Raw genomic sequence first — 18,078 nt, 5'->3', positions numbered from 1 at the left:
AATCATCTTGCTTGCAGGTAACTTGTGACTTGAAAATAAGTAAAGCTTTGGCAACCATTTATTTTGCACTATTGTCAAGTCTCTTCCTTCTGCGCTGTGGCAAGCTTTGATGGACTCAACCACAAAATCCTAAGGAGGGTCTGCACTTTGGCAATAGTTGTTAAAGCAGATCTTACGTGGGAAAAAAAACTAACAGTAGAATCTCTTCTGCACACTCAATATTTTAAACCTTCTGGTATAGACAGCCCAGTCCTGCCTAGTGCCTACTACATGTTTTCTTCTTTTTGGCACCGCTGAGAAAATATTCCCAGTCCTTCAAGTATTCAGGTCATATGCCCTCCATCACATTACTGACTTTACACAGATATGTCTGTGCCGGGAGTCTGACAAGTCTTCATAGTTTAAGGAAAGAAGTATAAGGAAGTTATCTCTCTGTGCAGACTGAGGCCAGGGCCATCTTAATAGCATCATGGGCCCCTGGGAAAAGTAATGCTCTGGGGCCCCTACAATGATGACAGTGCAGGTAAACAGACGTTAACTGGTTGCCGACCAACCGCTGTATTTTTACGGCGGCAGGTCGGCTCCCCTGCGCGAGAGCCTATAGCTATACGTCGGCTCTCACGCAGGCCACTAAGGGCGCGTGCTCTGCAGGCGCGATCGTCGCCGGGCACACGCGATCGCTCGTTACAGAGCGAGGACCGGGAGCTGTGTGTGCAGCTCCCGGTCCTGTCAGGGGGAAAATTACCTATCGTCTGTTCATACAATGTATGAACAGAAGATCAGTGATTTCCCCTGGTCAGTCCACCGCCCCTACAGTTAGAAAACACCCAGGGAACATACTTAACCCCTTCCTCGCCCCCTAGTGTTAACCCCTTCACTACCAGTGGCATTTTTATAGTAATCCAATGCATTTTTATAGCACTGATCGCTATAAAAATGCCAATGGTCCCAAAAATGTGTCAAAAGTGTCCGAAGTGTCCGCCATAATGTCGCAGTACCGGAAAAAAAAAAACGCTGATCGCCGCCATTACTAGTAAAAAAATAATAATAAAAATGCTATAAAATACCCCCTATTTTGAAAACGCTATAGCTTTTGCGCAAACCAATCAATAAATGCTTATTGCGATTTTTTTACGAAAAATATGTAGAAGAATATTTATCGGCCTAAACTGAGGAAAAAAATGTTTTTTATATATTTTTGGGGGATATTTAGCATAGCAAAAAGTATTCTTTTTTTTTTCAAAATTGTCGCTCTATTTTTGTTTATAGCGCAAAAACTAAAAACCGCAGAGGTGATCAAATTCCACCAAAAGAAAGCTCTATTCGTGGGGAAAAAAAGACGCCAATTTTGTTTGGGAGCAACGTCGCACGACAGCTCAATTGTCCGTTAAAGCGACGCAGTCCCGAATCGCAAAAAGTGCGGACTGGCTGCTCTGCTACTTACTGAACACCAGAGGTTGCTCGCTCAGCAAAGGTTCCATTCAGACAACACTTTGCATTTCCTCAATGAATGCAAGTGTTGTCTGAAGTGGAGATCAGGATGTCACTGCCCAACCTCTCCCCACTTTGCTTTCTTTGAGTAAATGCAAAGTGTTCTACAGATGGCACCCATGCTGAGCGAGTGACCTCCTGTGTTCACAATGCAGCAGATCAGCCGTTCAGCACAGCGTCCAGAAGGAAGTGGAGATCATTGAAGTGCCGGAGAATCATGTCTCCTGGTGCTGCTGGACCTCAGTGCAGCATCCGACACAGTAGATCACAAAACTCTACTCATTCGTCTTAAAGAAGTAGCCGGAGTCACAGACTCAGACTCAGAAAACATGCACCATTTCTTGCGGAGTCCCTCAAGGATCACCCCTGTCACCCGTGCTTTTCAACATCTACCCCCGCCCTCTCCTCAAAATCATCAGCGAACATGACCTGTGCTAACACTCCTACGCTGATGACACTCAACTTTACTTTTGTATCATCAAAAAAAATGACCAATATCACGGATTAGAAAAATGCCTTGCATTGATCGATGATTGGATGACTGAGAGCTACCTCAAACTCAATGGATCCAAAACAGAACTTCTTCTCCTCCACGCAAACCGAAAGACTAAAGCTAGGACCTCATGGACACCACCCACCATCCTTGGACAGATCATCACCCCAAGCACCAAAGTCAAAAGCCTCGGAGTCATCTTTGACACAGAGAAGTCAATGGATTCACAAATAGGATCAGTAGTCAGCAATTCACACCATCTTCTCCGCCTACTGCATAGACTCATCCGCTTCATCCCTGAAGAGGATACAGTGGTAGTAGTCGGAACAATCATCAATTTTTGACTCGACTACGCAAACTCCCTCTACCTAGGACTACCCAAATACCAGATTTTGCACCTACAAGTCGTCCAGAACACGGCAGCCAGACTGGTAATGGGGAAATAACCCTGGGAATCAATCATCCCATCCCTGATGACCCGCCATTGGCTAACCGTAAAGGATCGGGTCACTTTCAAGACCCTCTGCCTCACCCACAAATGTACACAAGGAAAGGCCCCTCAATACTTATGCAAGAAAATAAGAAAGCACTACACCCCAATCGCATTCTCCTATCAACTAACCAAAACCTCCTCCACATCCCCAAGTCCCACTACAAAGCAAAGGGAGAACGAAGATTTGCAGTCCAAGGACCGCGGCTATGGATTGCTCTTCCCACTAACATCCGCATGGAAGAAAACCACCGGGCCTTCAGGAAAAAACTTAAGACCCACCTCTTCTGAAGGATAAGCACGGCACCGGATGAAAATAAGCGCCTTGAGGCAATTTAGTTTGCATTTGTAGCGCTATACAAGTTACTCACTCACAGGTGGTCGCTCGCTGAGTTTGGGTGCCATTCGGAGAGCATTTACTGAAAGAAAGCAAAGTGTGGAGAGATGGGGCGGCGACATCATGATGTCTACTTCATCTAATCAGAAAACACTTTGTATTCACTGAGAAAATTAAAAGGGGTTGTAAAGGTTCCAAGTTTTTAAAAACAAACACGGTTATACTTACCTCCGCTGTGCAGTTGGTTTTGCACAGAGTGGCCCTGATCCTCCTCTTCTGGAGTCCCTCAGTGGCGCTACTGACTCCTCCTCTTCTCGAGTGCCTCATCGGAAAAGTAATCTTCTTCAGGACACCCATGTGGGCGTGCTCCCATGTCCTGCTTCTGCATCTATTGACACAAATAGCAGGACTCTGCCCGCCGCCGCTTCATTGGATTTGATTGGCACTAGCAGGAGACAATGGCTGCGCTATCAATCTATCCAATCAGGACACGAGACACTGGGCCGGAGCTGGTGTGCTCATTCCTGTGGTGGGAAACACAGGGCTCAGGTAAATATAACGGGGGCTTGGGGGGGCTGTTGAGTGACAGAAGGTTTTTCACCTTAATGCATAGAATGCATTTAGGTGAAAAACCTTGAGGGTTTACAACCCCTCTGTTTTCTGAATGGTGCCTATACTAAGCAAGCGACCTCTAGTGTTCAGTAAGCAGCGGGACAGCCACTCCATATTGGACCCTTCGGAAGCTAGTGGAAAGTTCAGCTTTAAGTTCTGACTCGCACCTGTTGCTAGAGACCGCTTACCTGGAAGCAAGAGATATCTGCAGCTGAAAGGAAACCTTCTTTTACCAGATATAATAAGTAAAAAAAAAAAAAAAACATGAAAGAAAAGTAAAAACTGCACATGACAAAGTAAATGTGGAAGAAAGCTTACAGTGGCAGACATTATTATCACATTATCACAGCTGGCTCGTGTGTGAACTCAGCTGGCAGGTCAGAAGTCTAACGGTTTCCAACTTCTAGGAAAGACAGTAATCTCTACTGCAAAGAATACTGTAGAAAGCAAAACTGTTGTGTCTTGCTGTGCACCAAGAAAAAAAAAGCAATTTATCAGCATATTGCTGAGTTTAGGGTTAAGGACAGCCAGAAAGATTTTAGCATAACCCACCGACGGGTCTGTAACCGTCTAGGAAGTAATAGTAATTAGTAAATATGTATGCTTAATCTTGACACAACTGTAGTTAAAATAAATATATTCAATATTTGGTTGCATTTAGAAAGTATAAAGATTTCTTTATACACTCATTTAAAGTGAACCTGTACAATGTAAACTTGGTCTGCACTCTTCTTGACTTTGATTTCCGGGTGCCCTTACCTGCAACCAGAGACCCTGAAAATCTTCTGCCAATACTGACTTTCTGAAAGTCAGTATTTGGTACGCCCACTCCTCCTCCATGTGACAGCTCTCAGGGCTGGTGATTGGCTGCTCAATACTAAGGCTGGGTTCACACTATGTGAGGCCGTGGGGCACAGCAGGGGGGTCACAGTTTCAAGTCCGAATTTTTGCCTGAATTTGGGCCTGAAACTGAGCCAAAGGGGCACAGGACCCTTCTGCTGTGCATTCCGTGGCCGCCCCCGGAGATGTGTCAACCGGCTTCATTGAGAGCCGGTCACAGTCTCCTGTCATGTAAATTGGATGCGGAGAAATCCACATCCAATTTGCATACGTGTGAACTCAGGCTCTGAAAAGTGGGAGACGTATGCAGACCACTGGCTGGGAATCAGGGGCGGACTGACCATTGAGTCACTCGGGCACTGCCCGAGGGCCCCATGTCACTAGGGGGCCCCATCAGGGTTGCCAGGCTCAAGTAAAACCAGGGACAGTATTTAAAAATCTATGTTTTTTTTACATCTGTCCCTGATATGTCTGAAACCAACATGCTTCTGATGTGAAAATCCCGAGATTTTAGCTGCCCCTCCTCTGCACTGCCTCCTGGCGTGATGGCCATCTGTAAGCCCAGGGGCCCCATAGTCTTCTATTGTTCGGGGGCCCCATGAGTTGTCAGTCCGGCCCTGCTGGGAATACATTTTGAAGTCTAGGAACATTAGTGTAGGTGCTATATAGAACTATCTATATCCATCTTCTATCATATCTTCTTCTCAAACTTTAGCAAAAATTAAATTCCCTTGAGATCTTAAATAAGACCCCCACCCATGACTCCTGACCCCCCCCCCCCCCCCCCACAAATGCACACAATTGGATAATACGTTTTGGGGGGAGAAGGGAGGTAAGTACATTTCAAGTGGATCCTTAAACTGTACTTCCGAATTTCTCACCTGGGCAAGAATGACAACCCCCACCCGAAGCCTCCTGGGATATGGACGCTACGTACTACAGGACGCTTCTGGTCAAAGTACACCGCATTGTCCATATGCAGGGCTATCTGTGAGAAGAAAAAGATCCTGGACGGCCGCAAGCCATAAAATACCGTATTTATCGGCGTATACCACGCACTATTTTGCCCTGAAAATCAGGACACCCGAAGAGGACACCCGAAGCCGCAGACGGACGCCGGACCCGACAAGGCCACCGATGGACGCCGTGCAAGACACCAAACTAAGTACAAAAATCTTTTCTTCACAGGAATTTCGGGGCAACTTTAGGGGTGCGCGCTATACGCGGGAGCGCGCTATACCCCAATAAATACGGTACATCTTTATTGATATGAAAACAGGGAGAACATGAGCTATGACGAAGCACCATAAAAAGGTGTGAAATGCGTTAGCTGTTCTCCCTGTTTTCCCTTTACATGAAGTGACTGCAATTGGATTGTACTTATTTTTTCATATCAATAAAGATGTCTTCTGTGGTGTGCGGCTGTCCAGGGATCTTTTTCTTCTCTCAAGCTTGTGCAGAGCCAGAACCTGTGATTTCCATTAGGGCGGGTGCTCCTGTTTAGATTTGAAAGGCCGGAGCGGCAATCTTAGTTGCAGGGCAATCTTTGCCGCACTGCATTGAAAGAACACCAAAAAAAAAAAACGCTGGCCTGTTGATGGCGTCAAAAGAGAAGATGGCAATGTGGGACCCGGAGTGCTGCAGTTGACACTAGACAATGCTAAATTTGCTGGTTTTTGTTTGTATGGTTTTTAAACATAAGCCCTCGTTCACACCGGTGCGACCTTTCATGCAATTTGACAATTCCAGATAGTCACTCCCCATTGCCAGAAACTGAATTGTTCATATCGCCGCGACTCATGTCACATTGATTGTGAAAAAGGTTCCTGCGCTACTTTTTACCAATCACATTGTGACCTCCATAGACTTCTGTTAAATTAAGTTGTAAGGCGCAATGAAATTGGCAGTGCAAACCGCAATGACGTGTGGCTTTGAAATCGTGCTGAAGTAGTGCAATTTCAAAGCCACACCTGTACCTGAACCAGGAATAATTCAGCTGTCAATGTAAAAGTGAAAAAAGTTTAAGTTCGTCTCCTATTTTAGTAGGTATTTTATATCATATACTGCAGTTTAGAGTCAATGGCCTAGATTCTCAAAGGAGATACGACGGCGTATCTCCAGATACGCCGTCGTATCTCCGAGTCTGAGCGGTCGTATCTATGCGCCCGATTCTTAGAATAGCATAGATTTCTATTAGATCCGACCGGCGTAAGTCTCTTACACCGTCGGATCTTAACTGCATATTTACGCTGGCCGCTAGGGGATTGTACGCTGATTTACGCCTAGAAATATGTAAATCAGCTAGATACGCGAATTCACGAACGTACGCCCGGCCGATGCAGTACAGATATGCCGTTTACATTAGGCTTTTCCCAGCGTAAAGTTACCCCTGCTATATGGTGGCGTACATGCGGCGTACCAATGTTAAGTATGGACGTCGTTCTTGCGTCGAATTTTGAAAAAATTACGTTGTTTTCTGCAAGTTGTCCGTGAATGGGGCTGGACGTCATTTAGGTTCACGTCGAAACCAATACGTCCTTGCGGCGTACTTTGGAGCAATGCACACTGGGATATTCCATGGACGGCGCATGCACCGTTCGTGAAAAACGTCAATCACGTCGGGTCACATAACATTTACATAAAACACGCCCCCCTGTTCCACATTTGAATTAGGCGGGCTTACGCCGGCCTATTTACGCTACGCCCCGCAACTTACGGAGCAAGTGCTTTGAGAATACTGCACTTGCCCATCTAAGTTGCGGAGGCGTAACGTAAATAGGATACGTTACGCCCGCTCAAAGATGCGCCGATCTACGTGAATCCGGCCCTATAGCTTCAGGCCAAAAGGCTGTTCTGTTTAGGCAATACAAAGCTGGGCATGTGTCAAGTCAATAAGCTATGGCAAATTTGTTAAATTCCATAACTTTTAGCATTTTAAGCTGGGTGACTATCATTTTCACTGATTAGCCCTTAATGCTGAAAATAAGGCCCAGCAAGTCAAAAAACAATTGATACAACTTAGTGAATTGAGTCTATTGGCAGATCCAAGGCTTGTCTGAACTACAGGAAGAAAACACTACAAACTACCTGAAAAGAGGTACAATCTTATAGCAAGCAATAATAAAATACACAATATTGCTGAAACAATGGAATCTGTTAGACATTACATACCTGCATAGAGCTTCTGCATCAAAAGATCGTGTCTGTCTATGATCGATAATGATAATTTCATGATGTTTATCTAAAAAGCTTTCCAAAGCAGATTCTGGTGTCTTAGCAATGTTAGACTTAAAGCCCGCTTTCTCACACGCACAACAGAATCCATTACTCTGGCTATCTTCTTTGGCAAATACTAAAAGTACCTAAATAATAGAAATGAAACAAGAAAAAGGAGAAAATATAAATTATATAAAGTTTCATGAAGTTTGAATAAAAAATAAGAAAAAAAAACAAAAACATTTTGGACTATGTAATTTCAAAGTTTTTTATGTACGGAAGATACCACTAAATAATCATCTTGTCTTTTTTGTTTGGCATCCACATGTATGTACTAAAATTCATACATTTTAAGTAGGGTTGTCCCGATACCACTTTTTTAGGACCGAGTACAAGTACCGATACTTTTTTTCATGTAGTCGCCGATACCGAATACCGATACTTTTTTTAAATGTCATGTGACAGTTTTCAAACCACAATACAGACTAAGGATATTTTCTTTAGAATTATGAAGAACTCTAACTCAAGACATTATAAAAGAATAAAAATGAGTAAAAATGAATAAAAATGTTTTATTTGCTTGTCACGCAGTAGTAAAAAACTCAAAGAATTTTCATAGAACATGTTGATAAATACCTAAATAGAATACTTTTTTTGTATCGGGAGCATTTGCGCGAGTACGAGTACTCCCGCAAATACTCGGTATCGGTCCCGATACCGATACTAGTATCGGTATCTGGACAACCCTAATTTTAAGTGTGTACACAATATATGACTTTAATGTAATTCATACAAACCACACAATTGCAATTTTCATGAATTTTAAACTGCAGCCACTGCAGACAAATTGGACCTAAATCTGGACATAGATCCTGGGCCAGGTGGATGAATGTTAGCAAATGATCAGGAAACACATTTTGGCTGTGCAATCTAGGGTGGTTCACCCTAAATAACAAGTTTCTACCATGAAATCCAGCATACTAGCGTGAGCTACAGTATGCCTTTATTTTATTTTTTTGCGCCGTACTCACAGTTTAATCCCGTAGTTAAGTTTCAGACTCCCTGCGGGGAATGGGCGTTCCTATGCAGAGGGGAAGATGATTGACGGCCGGCTATGGCGCGTCACGCTTCCCGAAAATAGCCGGAGTAGGACTCGGCTCTTCACGGCGCCAAGTCCTATTTCGGCTATTTTCGGGAAGCATGACGCGCCATAGCCAGCCGTCAATCATGTTCCCCTCTGCATAGGAACGCCCATCTGAAACGTAACTACGGATTAAACTGAGTACGGCGCAAAAAAATAAAATAAAGGCATTACTGTAGCTCGCGCTAGTATGCTGGATGACATGGTAGAATTTTTTTTTTTTTTTTTTGGGGGTTAAAACCCAGCTTTAATGATAAACGATACCTTACAGCACACGTGTCAAACATAAGGACCGTGGGCTGAATCCGGCCCCCCAGGCCATTCTATGTGGCCCTTGCACCTCTCCTGCAGGTGTGGCACCCCCTTTGTCTCTGTCCCCACCTTGTTTCAGCAGTCAGGGAGACAGAACCTGTGTTTCTCCATGCAGCCATGGAGAGGCTCATCTCTGCCCCCCGTCTCAGCAGTCGGCAGCAGAGAGGAGAACAGAATTCCTCCTACAGATCTTGCACCTCTCTGTAGCTGCAGCACCCCCTCATCTCCACCCTTGCTGGTCTCAGCATTCTCAGACTCCAACACTTTGCAGCTCTCCTCTGATCCTCCAGACCCTAAACTTTCTGTTCCCCAGCTCCGCCCCCAGCACAAAGTAACAAAGTAAGGGGGTGCACTGCGATGTAAGGGATGGTGGGGCATTCTTGACATCTGACGCCCCAGGGTAACACTTTAATTACTTTTCCAAGAAGTGGGTGGTGAGCTGTGAAGATGGAACTTGGTCGAGCCAAGCCTGCCAGGTTTATAAAAATGTGTTGTGTGAATCGTTAAAGATTGCCATTAGTTTCTTATGGATAAGTGTATGCGACTCTTAACGTTTTCAAAGCCAAGCATCAGTGACTTCCAACACCCTTGAAATTGTCTTTCATTGACATGAAAATGTGTGTGATAAGTGTGCACAATCGTCAGGTCACATTTTCTACTGGTTTATGCCGAAATGCTTCCATGGGGTTTTTGTGCAGGTTGATATAGAGAACCATATTGACTACGGTGTATACCCATAATCACAGGTTTCTAACCTTGGGGCATGTCTACCAGAAGTGTTTCATGATACCAAAGTCTGAGTAGCCCTGGAAAGAGCCTAGTGGATAGGTGGGTAAGCATTTTGCTAGCCTAGCTGGGGTGAAATACCATTTTCTAGAGCCATCTCGTTTCGAAGATGATCTAAACAGAGCTTTCCACACATTATTCCAGTCCTCAGGGGTTAGGACAGTATAGAGATGTGTTCTCATTTTGAACAGTACAATATGTTAATATTACCCTGAATGGAGGAATACAGTAGAGAAATGAGACCCCGAGTTGTAGTGTTTGTACAGTATCTGGACTCAAAGGCTGTTGCGGTTGTAGACACATCGTGATTCCTGGTTAACGATTTAACCACTTAACCCCTGGACCACATTGCTGGTCAAAGACCAGAGCACTTTTTGCGATTTGGCACTGCGTGCAACGTGGCTCCCAAACAAAATAGGCGTCCTTTTTTTCCCCACGAATAGAGCTTTCTTTTGGTGGTATTTGATCACCTCTGCGGTTTTTAGTTTTTGCGCTTTAAACAAAAATAGAGCGACAATTTTGAAAAAAATGAATATTTTTTACTTTTTGCTATAATAAATATCCCCCAAAAATATATATAAAAAAAAAAGAAATTTTCCTCAGTTTAGGCCGATACGTATTCTTCTACATATTTTCCGCAAAAAAAAAAAATCGCAATAAACGTTTATTGATTGGTTTGCGCAAAAGTTATAGCGTTTACAAAATAGGGGGATGTTTTATGGCATTTTTATTAATATTTTTTTTTTACTAGTAATGGCGCCGATCAGCGATTTTTTTCGGTACTGCGACATTATGGCGGACACTTCGGACACTTTTGACACATTTTTGGGACCATTGGGATTTTTATAGCGATGAGTGCTATAAAAATACATTGGATTACTATAAAAATGCCACTGGCAGGGAAGTGGTTAACACTAGGGGGCGGGGAAGGGGTTAAGTATGTTCCCTGGGTGTGTTCTAACTGTAGGGGGGGGTGGCCTCACTAGGGGAAATGACTGATCGCTGTTCATACATTGTATGAACAGACGGTCAGGCATTTCTCCCCTGACAGAACCGGGAGCTGTGTGTTTACACACACAGCTCCCGGTCCTCGCTCTGTAACGAGCAATCGCGGGTGCCCGGGGGCAATCGCGCCCGCCAGGCACGCGCACGGGAGTCAGGGACGAGCGGGCGTCGCGTACGCGCCCCTAGTGGCCGCTAAGAGAGCCGACGTATAGCTACGGGCTCTCGCGCAGGGGAGCCGACCTGCCGCCGTAGAACTGCGGCGGCTGGTCGGCAAGTAGTTAAAGAAATAATGGGTTTGGAGACAAGGAAATCTTTTATAGTCAGGTATATCCTGGGAGATCCGAAGTTGCTGAAAAGAATGAATACCCTGTGTAGTCAATAGGGATTGAACTGTCGTGAGGCCTCTTTGCCTCCACCATTGGTAGCTTTGGGGGATCATCCGTCCCCAGTGGAAAAAAGAGGGCAAACATAGAATGGCAGGAATGGGAGGTGTGGGGACAGTAACAGTATTTAATCAAATAACAAATGGTTAGGGGTATGGGTCATGATCAGGTAGAGGGGCTTAGGGCACAGTGGAGGGGAATTCAAGGCATAGAGGAAAGGGAGATGGAGTCAATGTCCAGCACATCAATAAAAAGTCTACACGGGGAGCGTTTAGTTAGACTAAGGGGGCAATCTGTGCTTCTTTGCACTAGTAAGACATTAGGGACCCCGTCTTCCCTTACTTTTAGGTTTCTATAACAGCTGTTTATTCAGTCTCAGTCTAGTGGAGTCCCAGATGAACTTAAGAATAAGTTGTTGCAGAGAACGAAGGACATTGAGTGGAACAGGGATTGGAAGGTACAGTAACTTCTGGAAAAAGACCATATTAACTAAACATCCAGTAAACGTTTCAAAGAATTGATGAGAGGGGGATAATTGGCTTAATTTAAAGGAGCGATAGGAAGGGGTGGGATTTATGCCCAGATATGGGATCGAGGCGGACAACTGAAATGGGAAGGATTAGTGTGCAGCTTCTGACAGGGATACATTCAAGGAATGTGATTTTATCAGATTCACATGGGGGCCTGAGAGAGACACAAATCGGTTTATAAGAGAGAGTAGGTTTGGCAAAGTATGTGGGGACGTAGCGTAAATTAACATATAGTCCATAAACATAGCAAGCTTATGTGATACACCTGCCAACTCCAGACCTGCAATGTTTACATTTGCTCGCATATGAGCTGCTAGAGGTTCTGGAGATATTAAAAACAGAAGGGGTGACAGGGAACACCCTTGTTGCATTTCTCGATTAGTAGGAATAGAGTGTGGTTTAACCACTTAAAACCCGGACCAAAATGCAGGTAAAGGATCCGGACAGTTTTTGCGATTCGGCACTGCGTCGTTTTAACTGACAATTGCGCGGTCGTGCAACGTGGCTCCCAAACAAAATTGGCGTCCTTTTTTTCCCACAAATAGAGCTTTCTTTTGGTGGTTTTTGATCACCTCTGCGGTTTTTATTTTTTGCGCTATAAACAAAAATATAGCGACAATTTTGAAAAAAAATGCAATATTTTTTCCTTTTTGCTGTAATAAATATCCCCCAAAAATACATAAAAAAAAATTTCCCTCAGTTTAGGCCGATATGTATTCTTCTACCTATTTTTGGTAAACAAAAAAATCGCAATAAGCGTTTATCGATTGGTTTGCGCAAAATTTATAGTGTTTACAAAATAGGGGATAGTTTTATTGCATTTTTATTAATATTTTTTTTTTTACTACTAATGGCGGCGATCAGCGTTTTTTTTTGTGACCGCGACATTATGGCGGACACTTCGGACAATTTTGACAGCTATAAAAATGCATTGTTTACTGTGAAAATTGCAGTTTGGGAGTTAACCACTAGGGGGCGCTGAAGGGGTTAAGTGTGACCTCATATGTGTTTCTAACTGTAGGGGGGCGAGGCTGGACGTGTGACATCACTGATCGTGTTTCCCTATATCAGGGAACACACGATCAATGACAGCGCCACAGTGAAGAACGGGGAAGCTGTGTTTACACACAGCTCTACTCGTTTTTCAGCTCCGGGGACCGATTGCGGGACTCCCGCAGAGCTTCGGGTCGCCCACGACCCAAGGCTGGGCACTTAAAGACGACGTACAGGTACGTGCTTGTGCCCAGCCGTGCCATTCTGCCGACTTATATGTGCAGGAGGCGGCCCTTAAGTGGTTAAAGCCGCTCTAAGTATTTCTCTTCAGGTTTATCAAAACAATCTAATATGAGGTCAAACCTCAAGAGTTTCAATTTGTATGCAATCAGGCAGGCCCTTGTACTACATGGTTTTGGTAAACCCGAAGAGAAAAACCTGCAGGAAAATTGATGGTGTGTATGGGGCTTAAGATAGGATCAAAAGAGAGTGTCAAACGCTTTGTAGAGAGATATCAACATCAACTGCTGAGATCTTTGACATGCCATGTGTATGAGAAGGATGGTCCATAGAGTGTTGTCTGCCTGTCTGAGGGGGACAAAGCCCACCTGGTCCTTAAGATGATTTACGAGAATATTGGCCAGTAGTTTTAGGTCTACATTCAGTATGGAGATTGGGTGGAAATTGGCCCAAGATTGAGTATCCTTGTCTGGCTTAGAGACCACAACTATAGTGGCCTGTGGCATATTAGAAGCAAGGTTGTCTCCATTCCTAAGGTTATTGAACATAGTGGTAAGGTGTTAAACTAAGTTTCTTATAGAATATGACTGTGAAGCCGTCCGGGCCTAGGCACTTATGGGGTTGTAATTCCTTAATAGCTTGACAGGCTTCTCATTCCATAACTCTCAATCTTAAGGCTTCGTGGTGAGCAGTCTTAAGGGTTGGGAGTGAGGATTCGGTCAAGAACATGTCCAGGTCCAGTGCAGCCTCTCAAGAATTTCAGGTACGCTGAAATGGGCACAGTGCGGCGTGCAAATGGGCATTTTTAATCCTCTTTTCCGCCTACAGTGGCTGCTGCATTCTCACCCTAGGCTTATACTCGAGTCAATACGTTTTGCCATTATTTTGTGGTAAAATTGGGTGCCTCGGCATATACTCGGGTCTGCTTACACTTGCGTATATACGGTATAGATATGTGCATTCCCGTTCATACGAATGTTATTTTCGTACCCGCAGAATAATGTGTACATACGAAAAAATGTAAGTACCAAAATACGAAAACGACGGGATTACGAATGAGTCGCATAACGAACAACCGCAAATACGAACGAATGATCCGAGGAAAATACGACAAAACGAAAAACGGCAAAAGAACGAATATGACATCTATAACAAAAGACTTGCATTCTGTATTTTGTTTGAATCCTTGTTCTGTTCGTATTTTGATTTTCAGTCGTATGTTCATATGACATCTAACAAAAGATTTTCATTCTGTATTTTCTTTTAATCATCTTTTATTTGATTTTAAACAACAAGGAAAACAGAGATTCACGAGTACAATCCAAAGAAAAGAAAAAGGAAAAAGAAACCAAACCCGAGGGGTATTCTTCCAGTTTAACCCCCTTTGATCATATATAACAGTAATATCAATTTAATTACCCATACAAAAAAAAAAAACATTTCGAAAGAAAAAACCATTTCCCCATCTAATTAATCTTCATTTATAACCAGGGGGAGGAAAAACAAATTACATTTTAAATTTTCTGATCCCTGTTTCTTTCCCCTCCCTCACTCCTCAAAAGTCAGGGCTCTCACCCTGACAGTACCTTTAATATCCCGTTTCGATTCTGTCCCCTTCATGCGGGAAGCCAAAATCCCGCCATGATTGGGACATTTCCCCTGTATCTCCTTGTTTACTTTACTTAACCCCCCCCACCCGTCCCTAACCCCTCCCCAATACCCATTAAACCCCCCAAAACAAAAAAAAAAAAAAAAAAAAAAAAAAAAAAAAAAACCAAAAAAAAAAAAAAAAAAAAACCCAAAAAAAAAAAAAAAAAGCAACGCCCCTGCCTGCCTCTCCCCCCGGACCCCGCAGCAGTCATCCCACCTTCAATCTACATCCATCAAGGCTTTCCCCTCCTCCGAATATCTGAATATGTTCCATTCCGCCCACGTTTCCAAGTAGACCCTCCGCTTCTGCCTTGAGGTCCATACTAGGTCCTCCATTCTGTTCAAGTTTTCCACTCTATTAAGCCACATCTTAATAGATGGGGCCCTTGTCTGTTTCCACAGCCCTGGAATGCAAGCCCGGGCTGCGTTCAGGAGATGGCACACCACTGTTTTCCTGTAGCGCCTCACTGATATTTCCACATCCTGAAGTATGAAAAAAGACCATTCAGTTGGTAGTTGTTCCTTACAAAATCTTTGTGTAATTTCCCGGACCCTACTCCAATATCCTAGAATCTTAGGACAAGCCCAAAAAATATGCATGAGGGTTCCTCCTTCCCGCCCACACCTCCAACATCTGTCTGTCATGTCTGGAAAACATTTACTCAAAATCTCAGGGGTCCGATACCACTGAGACAAGATTTTATAATTCATCTCTTGTGTCTTTATACACATGGATGTTTCGAAAATATTCCCTATTATCTTAGTTTTTTGATCTTCTGTAAAAGGTCTTCCTAATTCCCGTTCCCACTTATTAAAGAAGGGTAACTGAGAATCCGCTGATGGAGTATTAAGTAACGCACTAATTCTTGAGAGGGAGTGCCGTAGAGTCCCCTGCCCGCTACAGTACCTCTAGAACATTGTCAGGGTTCGGCAGTACCTAACTGGTGGTTTTAAGGTGTCTAAAAAGTGGTACAGTTGTAGGGATCTCCAAAAGTCTAGTTGGTAAGGGGAGTCTGTCCTCTCCATTTCCTGCCTGGGAATCCAAACGCCCTCCCTCAGGAAATGCGATGCTTGGAACAACCCCTGTTCCATTAGCTTACTAAAGGGGCCGTTCAATGACCCTGGTACAAACTGCGGATTTCCCAAAATTGGGAAAAGGGGTGAATCCTCCGTCGATAGTATCCCCCGTACAAATAGCTTGTGTGCCACCCGCAAGGTAGGTCCTATCAGCGGATGTCTTTTCATTTCTGTTGGGAGAGCCCGGTAACACCATGCTGCCCGCTGTAGGATACTACCGCATTGGTCCTGCTCTAGCCCCGGCCATAACTTTTCTCCAGTGTGTCGGCTCCAATCAATAAGTCGACACAGTAATGTTGCTTGGTAATATCTAAAAATATCCGGGGCAGCAATTCCTCCGTCCCGTTTGGCCAGTGATATAGTATGAGCCTTAATTCTTGGGCGTTTATTTGCCCAAATAAACTTATTAATAAGAACCTGTACCTGCCTGAAGAAAGATCTGGGTATTGCTATCGGGAGGGTCTGAAAGAGGTACAGAAATTTGGGTAATATGCTCATTTTAATGATGCTGGATCTCCCCAGCCACGAGTGAAACCCCCTATGCCATCCATCCAGGAGGGCCCGTATTTTGGACAACAAGGGCAGAAAATTAAGCTTAAAAACTTGTGTTAGGTCCGCCGGTATGAGGGTTCCCAAGTATGTAAGGGCAGTGTCAGACCATTTAAATTTAAATTTTGATTTCAATATCCTTAATTCTCTCCCCGGGATCGCCACTCCCATCGCTTCCGATTTATCATAATTAATCTTGAAATTTGACCATTCGCCGTACAGACCTAATTCTTGTTCCAAATTGGGGAGGGATTCACTCGGGCTGGTCAAACTAAACATCATGTCATCAGCATAGGCTGAAATTTTATATTCTGTACCTCTCAGAGACACCCCCTTGATACCTGGGTTCAGGCGGATCCTGCTCAGTAGTGGTTCAACCGTCAGGGCAAATAAGAGTGGTGACAGGGGGCAACCCTGCCTTGTCCCATTTGATAGTTTAAAAGGTGGTGACAGTATACCATTCACTCTAACCTGTGCCGTTGGTTGTGTGTAGTTGCTTATGATCCACTGCAGCATCTTTCTCCCGAACCCCATGTGCCTTAATACTGCAAACATAAATTGCCAGTTGATCCGGTCAAATGCTTTCTCTGCATCCGTACCTAAAAAGACACATGGGGTTCGGGTGGTGCCTACCAGATGGATCAAGTTCATAGTCTTGACTGTATTGTCTCGGGCTTCCCGCAACTGCACGAATCCCACCTGGTCTTTGTGGACAAGCCCTGATATGTTCTGCTGTATCCGCCCAGCCAAGATCTTGGCAAAGAGCTTCAGGTCTTCGTTCAACAACGAAATAGGTCTATAACTTCCACATTGGGAGGGGTCCTTTCCTTCTTTAGGAATCACCGCTATCACCGCCTTTAATGACTCGTTATGGAGGGCGCCTATATCCCCTAGGCCATTGAACAAATCTACCATAAATAAACCCAATTCAGGCATAAAAGTTCTATAATATTGAGTGGTATATCCGTCTGGTCCCGGAGCCTTCCCTCCCTTCCCCTTCTTCACTACCTGCTGCAATTCCTCTATTGTAATTGGTTTTTCCATTTCCTGGCTCGTTTCTGGTGTTAAGCTTGGGATACCTGAGGTTGCTATGTAGTTACCCATCTCCGCCTGGTCCTGAGGGTTTGTTTGCAAGTTATATAGGGAGCTGTAGAAATCCCCAAACCTCCCTGCTATCTCTCTGGGCAGCACAATTTTCTCCCCCTCTATACCCTGAATCATCGGGATGTAGGTTTTGGTCTGTTGTTCTTTTAATGCACTGGCCAATTGTTTCCCACTTTTGTTACCAAATTCATAGTTCTGCCTTTTGCCGTTTTGAATTGCCCATTTGGCCTTCTGTAAAAGTAATTCTGTAAGTTGTCTACGTGCCGCCCTTAGTTCGCGTTCCAGCACAGGGTTAGGATTATGCTTATGTTTTATCTCCAGCTTTGCAATTTCTGTCATAAGAGTTGTTACCCTCAGCTCCCTCTCTCTTTTTATCCTTGCCCCGTGTTTCATTAGAACCCCCCTTATTACCGCCTTGTGGGCCTCCCACACTACCCCCATATTACAATTTGGGGTCATGTTAGCCTCAAAATACCACCTCAATTCCTTCCGCACGTCCTCTAGTACAACCTCCTCCTGCAATAGACTTTCGTTCAATCTCCAAGACCCCGTCCCTCCTGACCACGAGTCTCCCAATGTATATTTTAGGACAATTGGTGCATGATCTGTCCACGTGATCTCGCCGATTACAACCTCTTTTACAGAGTGTAACTGATTATGTGGGATAAAATAATAATCTATGCGCGAATAACTCTTGTGCGGAATAGAATAAAAAGAATAGTCTCGTTCCCCTGGGTGCGTCAGTCTCCATACATCTGTCAACCGAGTCTGTTGCAGCATCTGCTGGACTCTCCTCCGGGTCCCCCCCATAACGGAAGATCCACCCGAA

At 44.3% G+C, this 18,078-nt stretch overlaps 1 protein-coding gene across 2 annotated transcripts in view; it reads right to left on the bottom strand.

The window, feature by feature from the left end:
* The window catches only part of PDE8A (phosphodiesterase 8A), a 439,096-nt gene that overhangs the window by 115,936 nt on the left and 305,082 nt on the right, over positions 1 to 18,078 (bottom strand). For both annotated transcript variants that reach the window (XM_040342584.1, XM_040342583.1), the window contains exon 3: positions 7,435 to 7,625. In XM_040342584.1, the coding sequence (XP_040198518.1) occupies positions 7,435 to 7,625 (191 nt within the window). The remainder of the gene's footprint in view (positions 1 to 7,434; positions 7,626 to 18,078) is intronic.

This window comes from Rana temporaria, chromosome 3 (assembly GCF_905171775.1).
Source record: "Rana temporaria chromosome 3, aRanTem1.1, whole genome shotgun sequence".
In the NCBI taxonomy this organism is placed as follows: domain Eukaryota; kingdom Metazoa; phylum Chordata; class Amphibia; order Anura; family Ranidae; genus Rana; species Rana temporaria.
The sequence above is the reverse complement of the archived record's forward strand: the minus strand, read 5'-3'. Positions and strand labels throughout refer to the sequence as shown.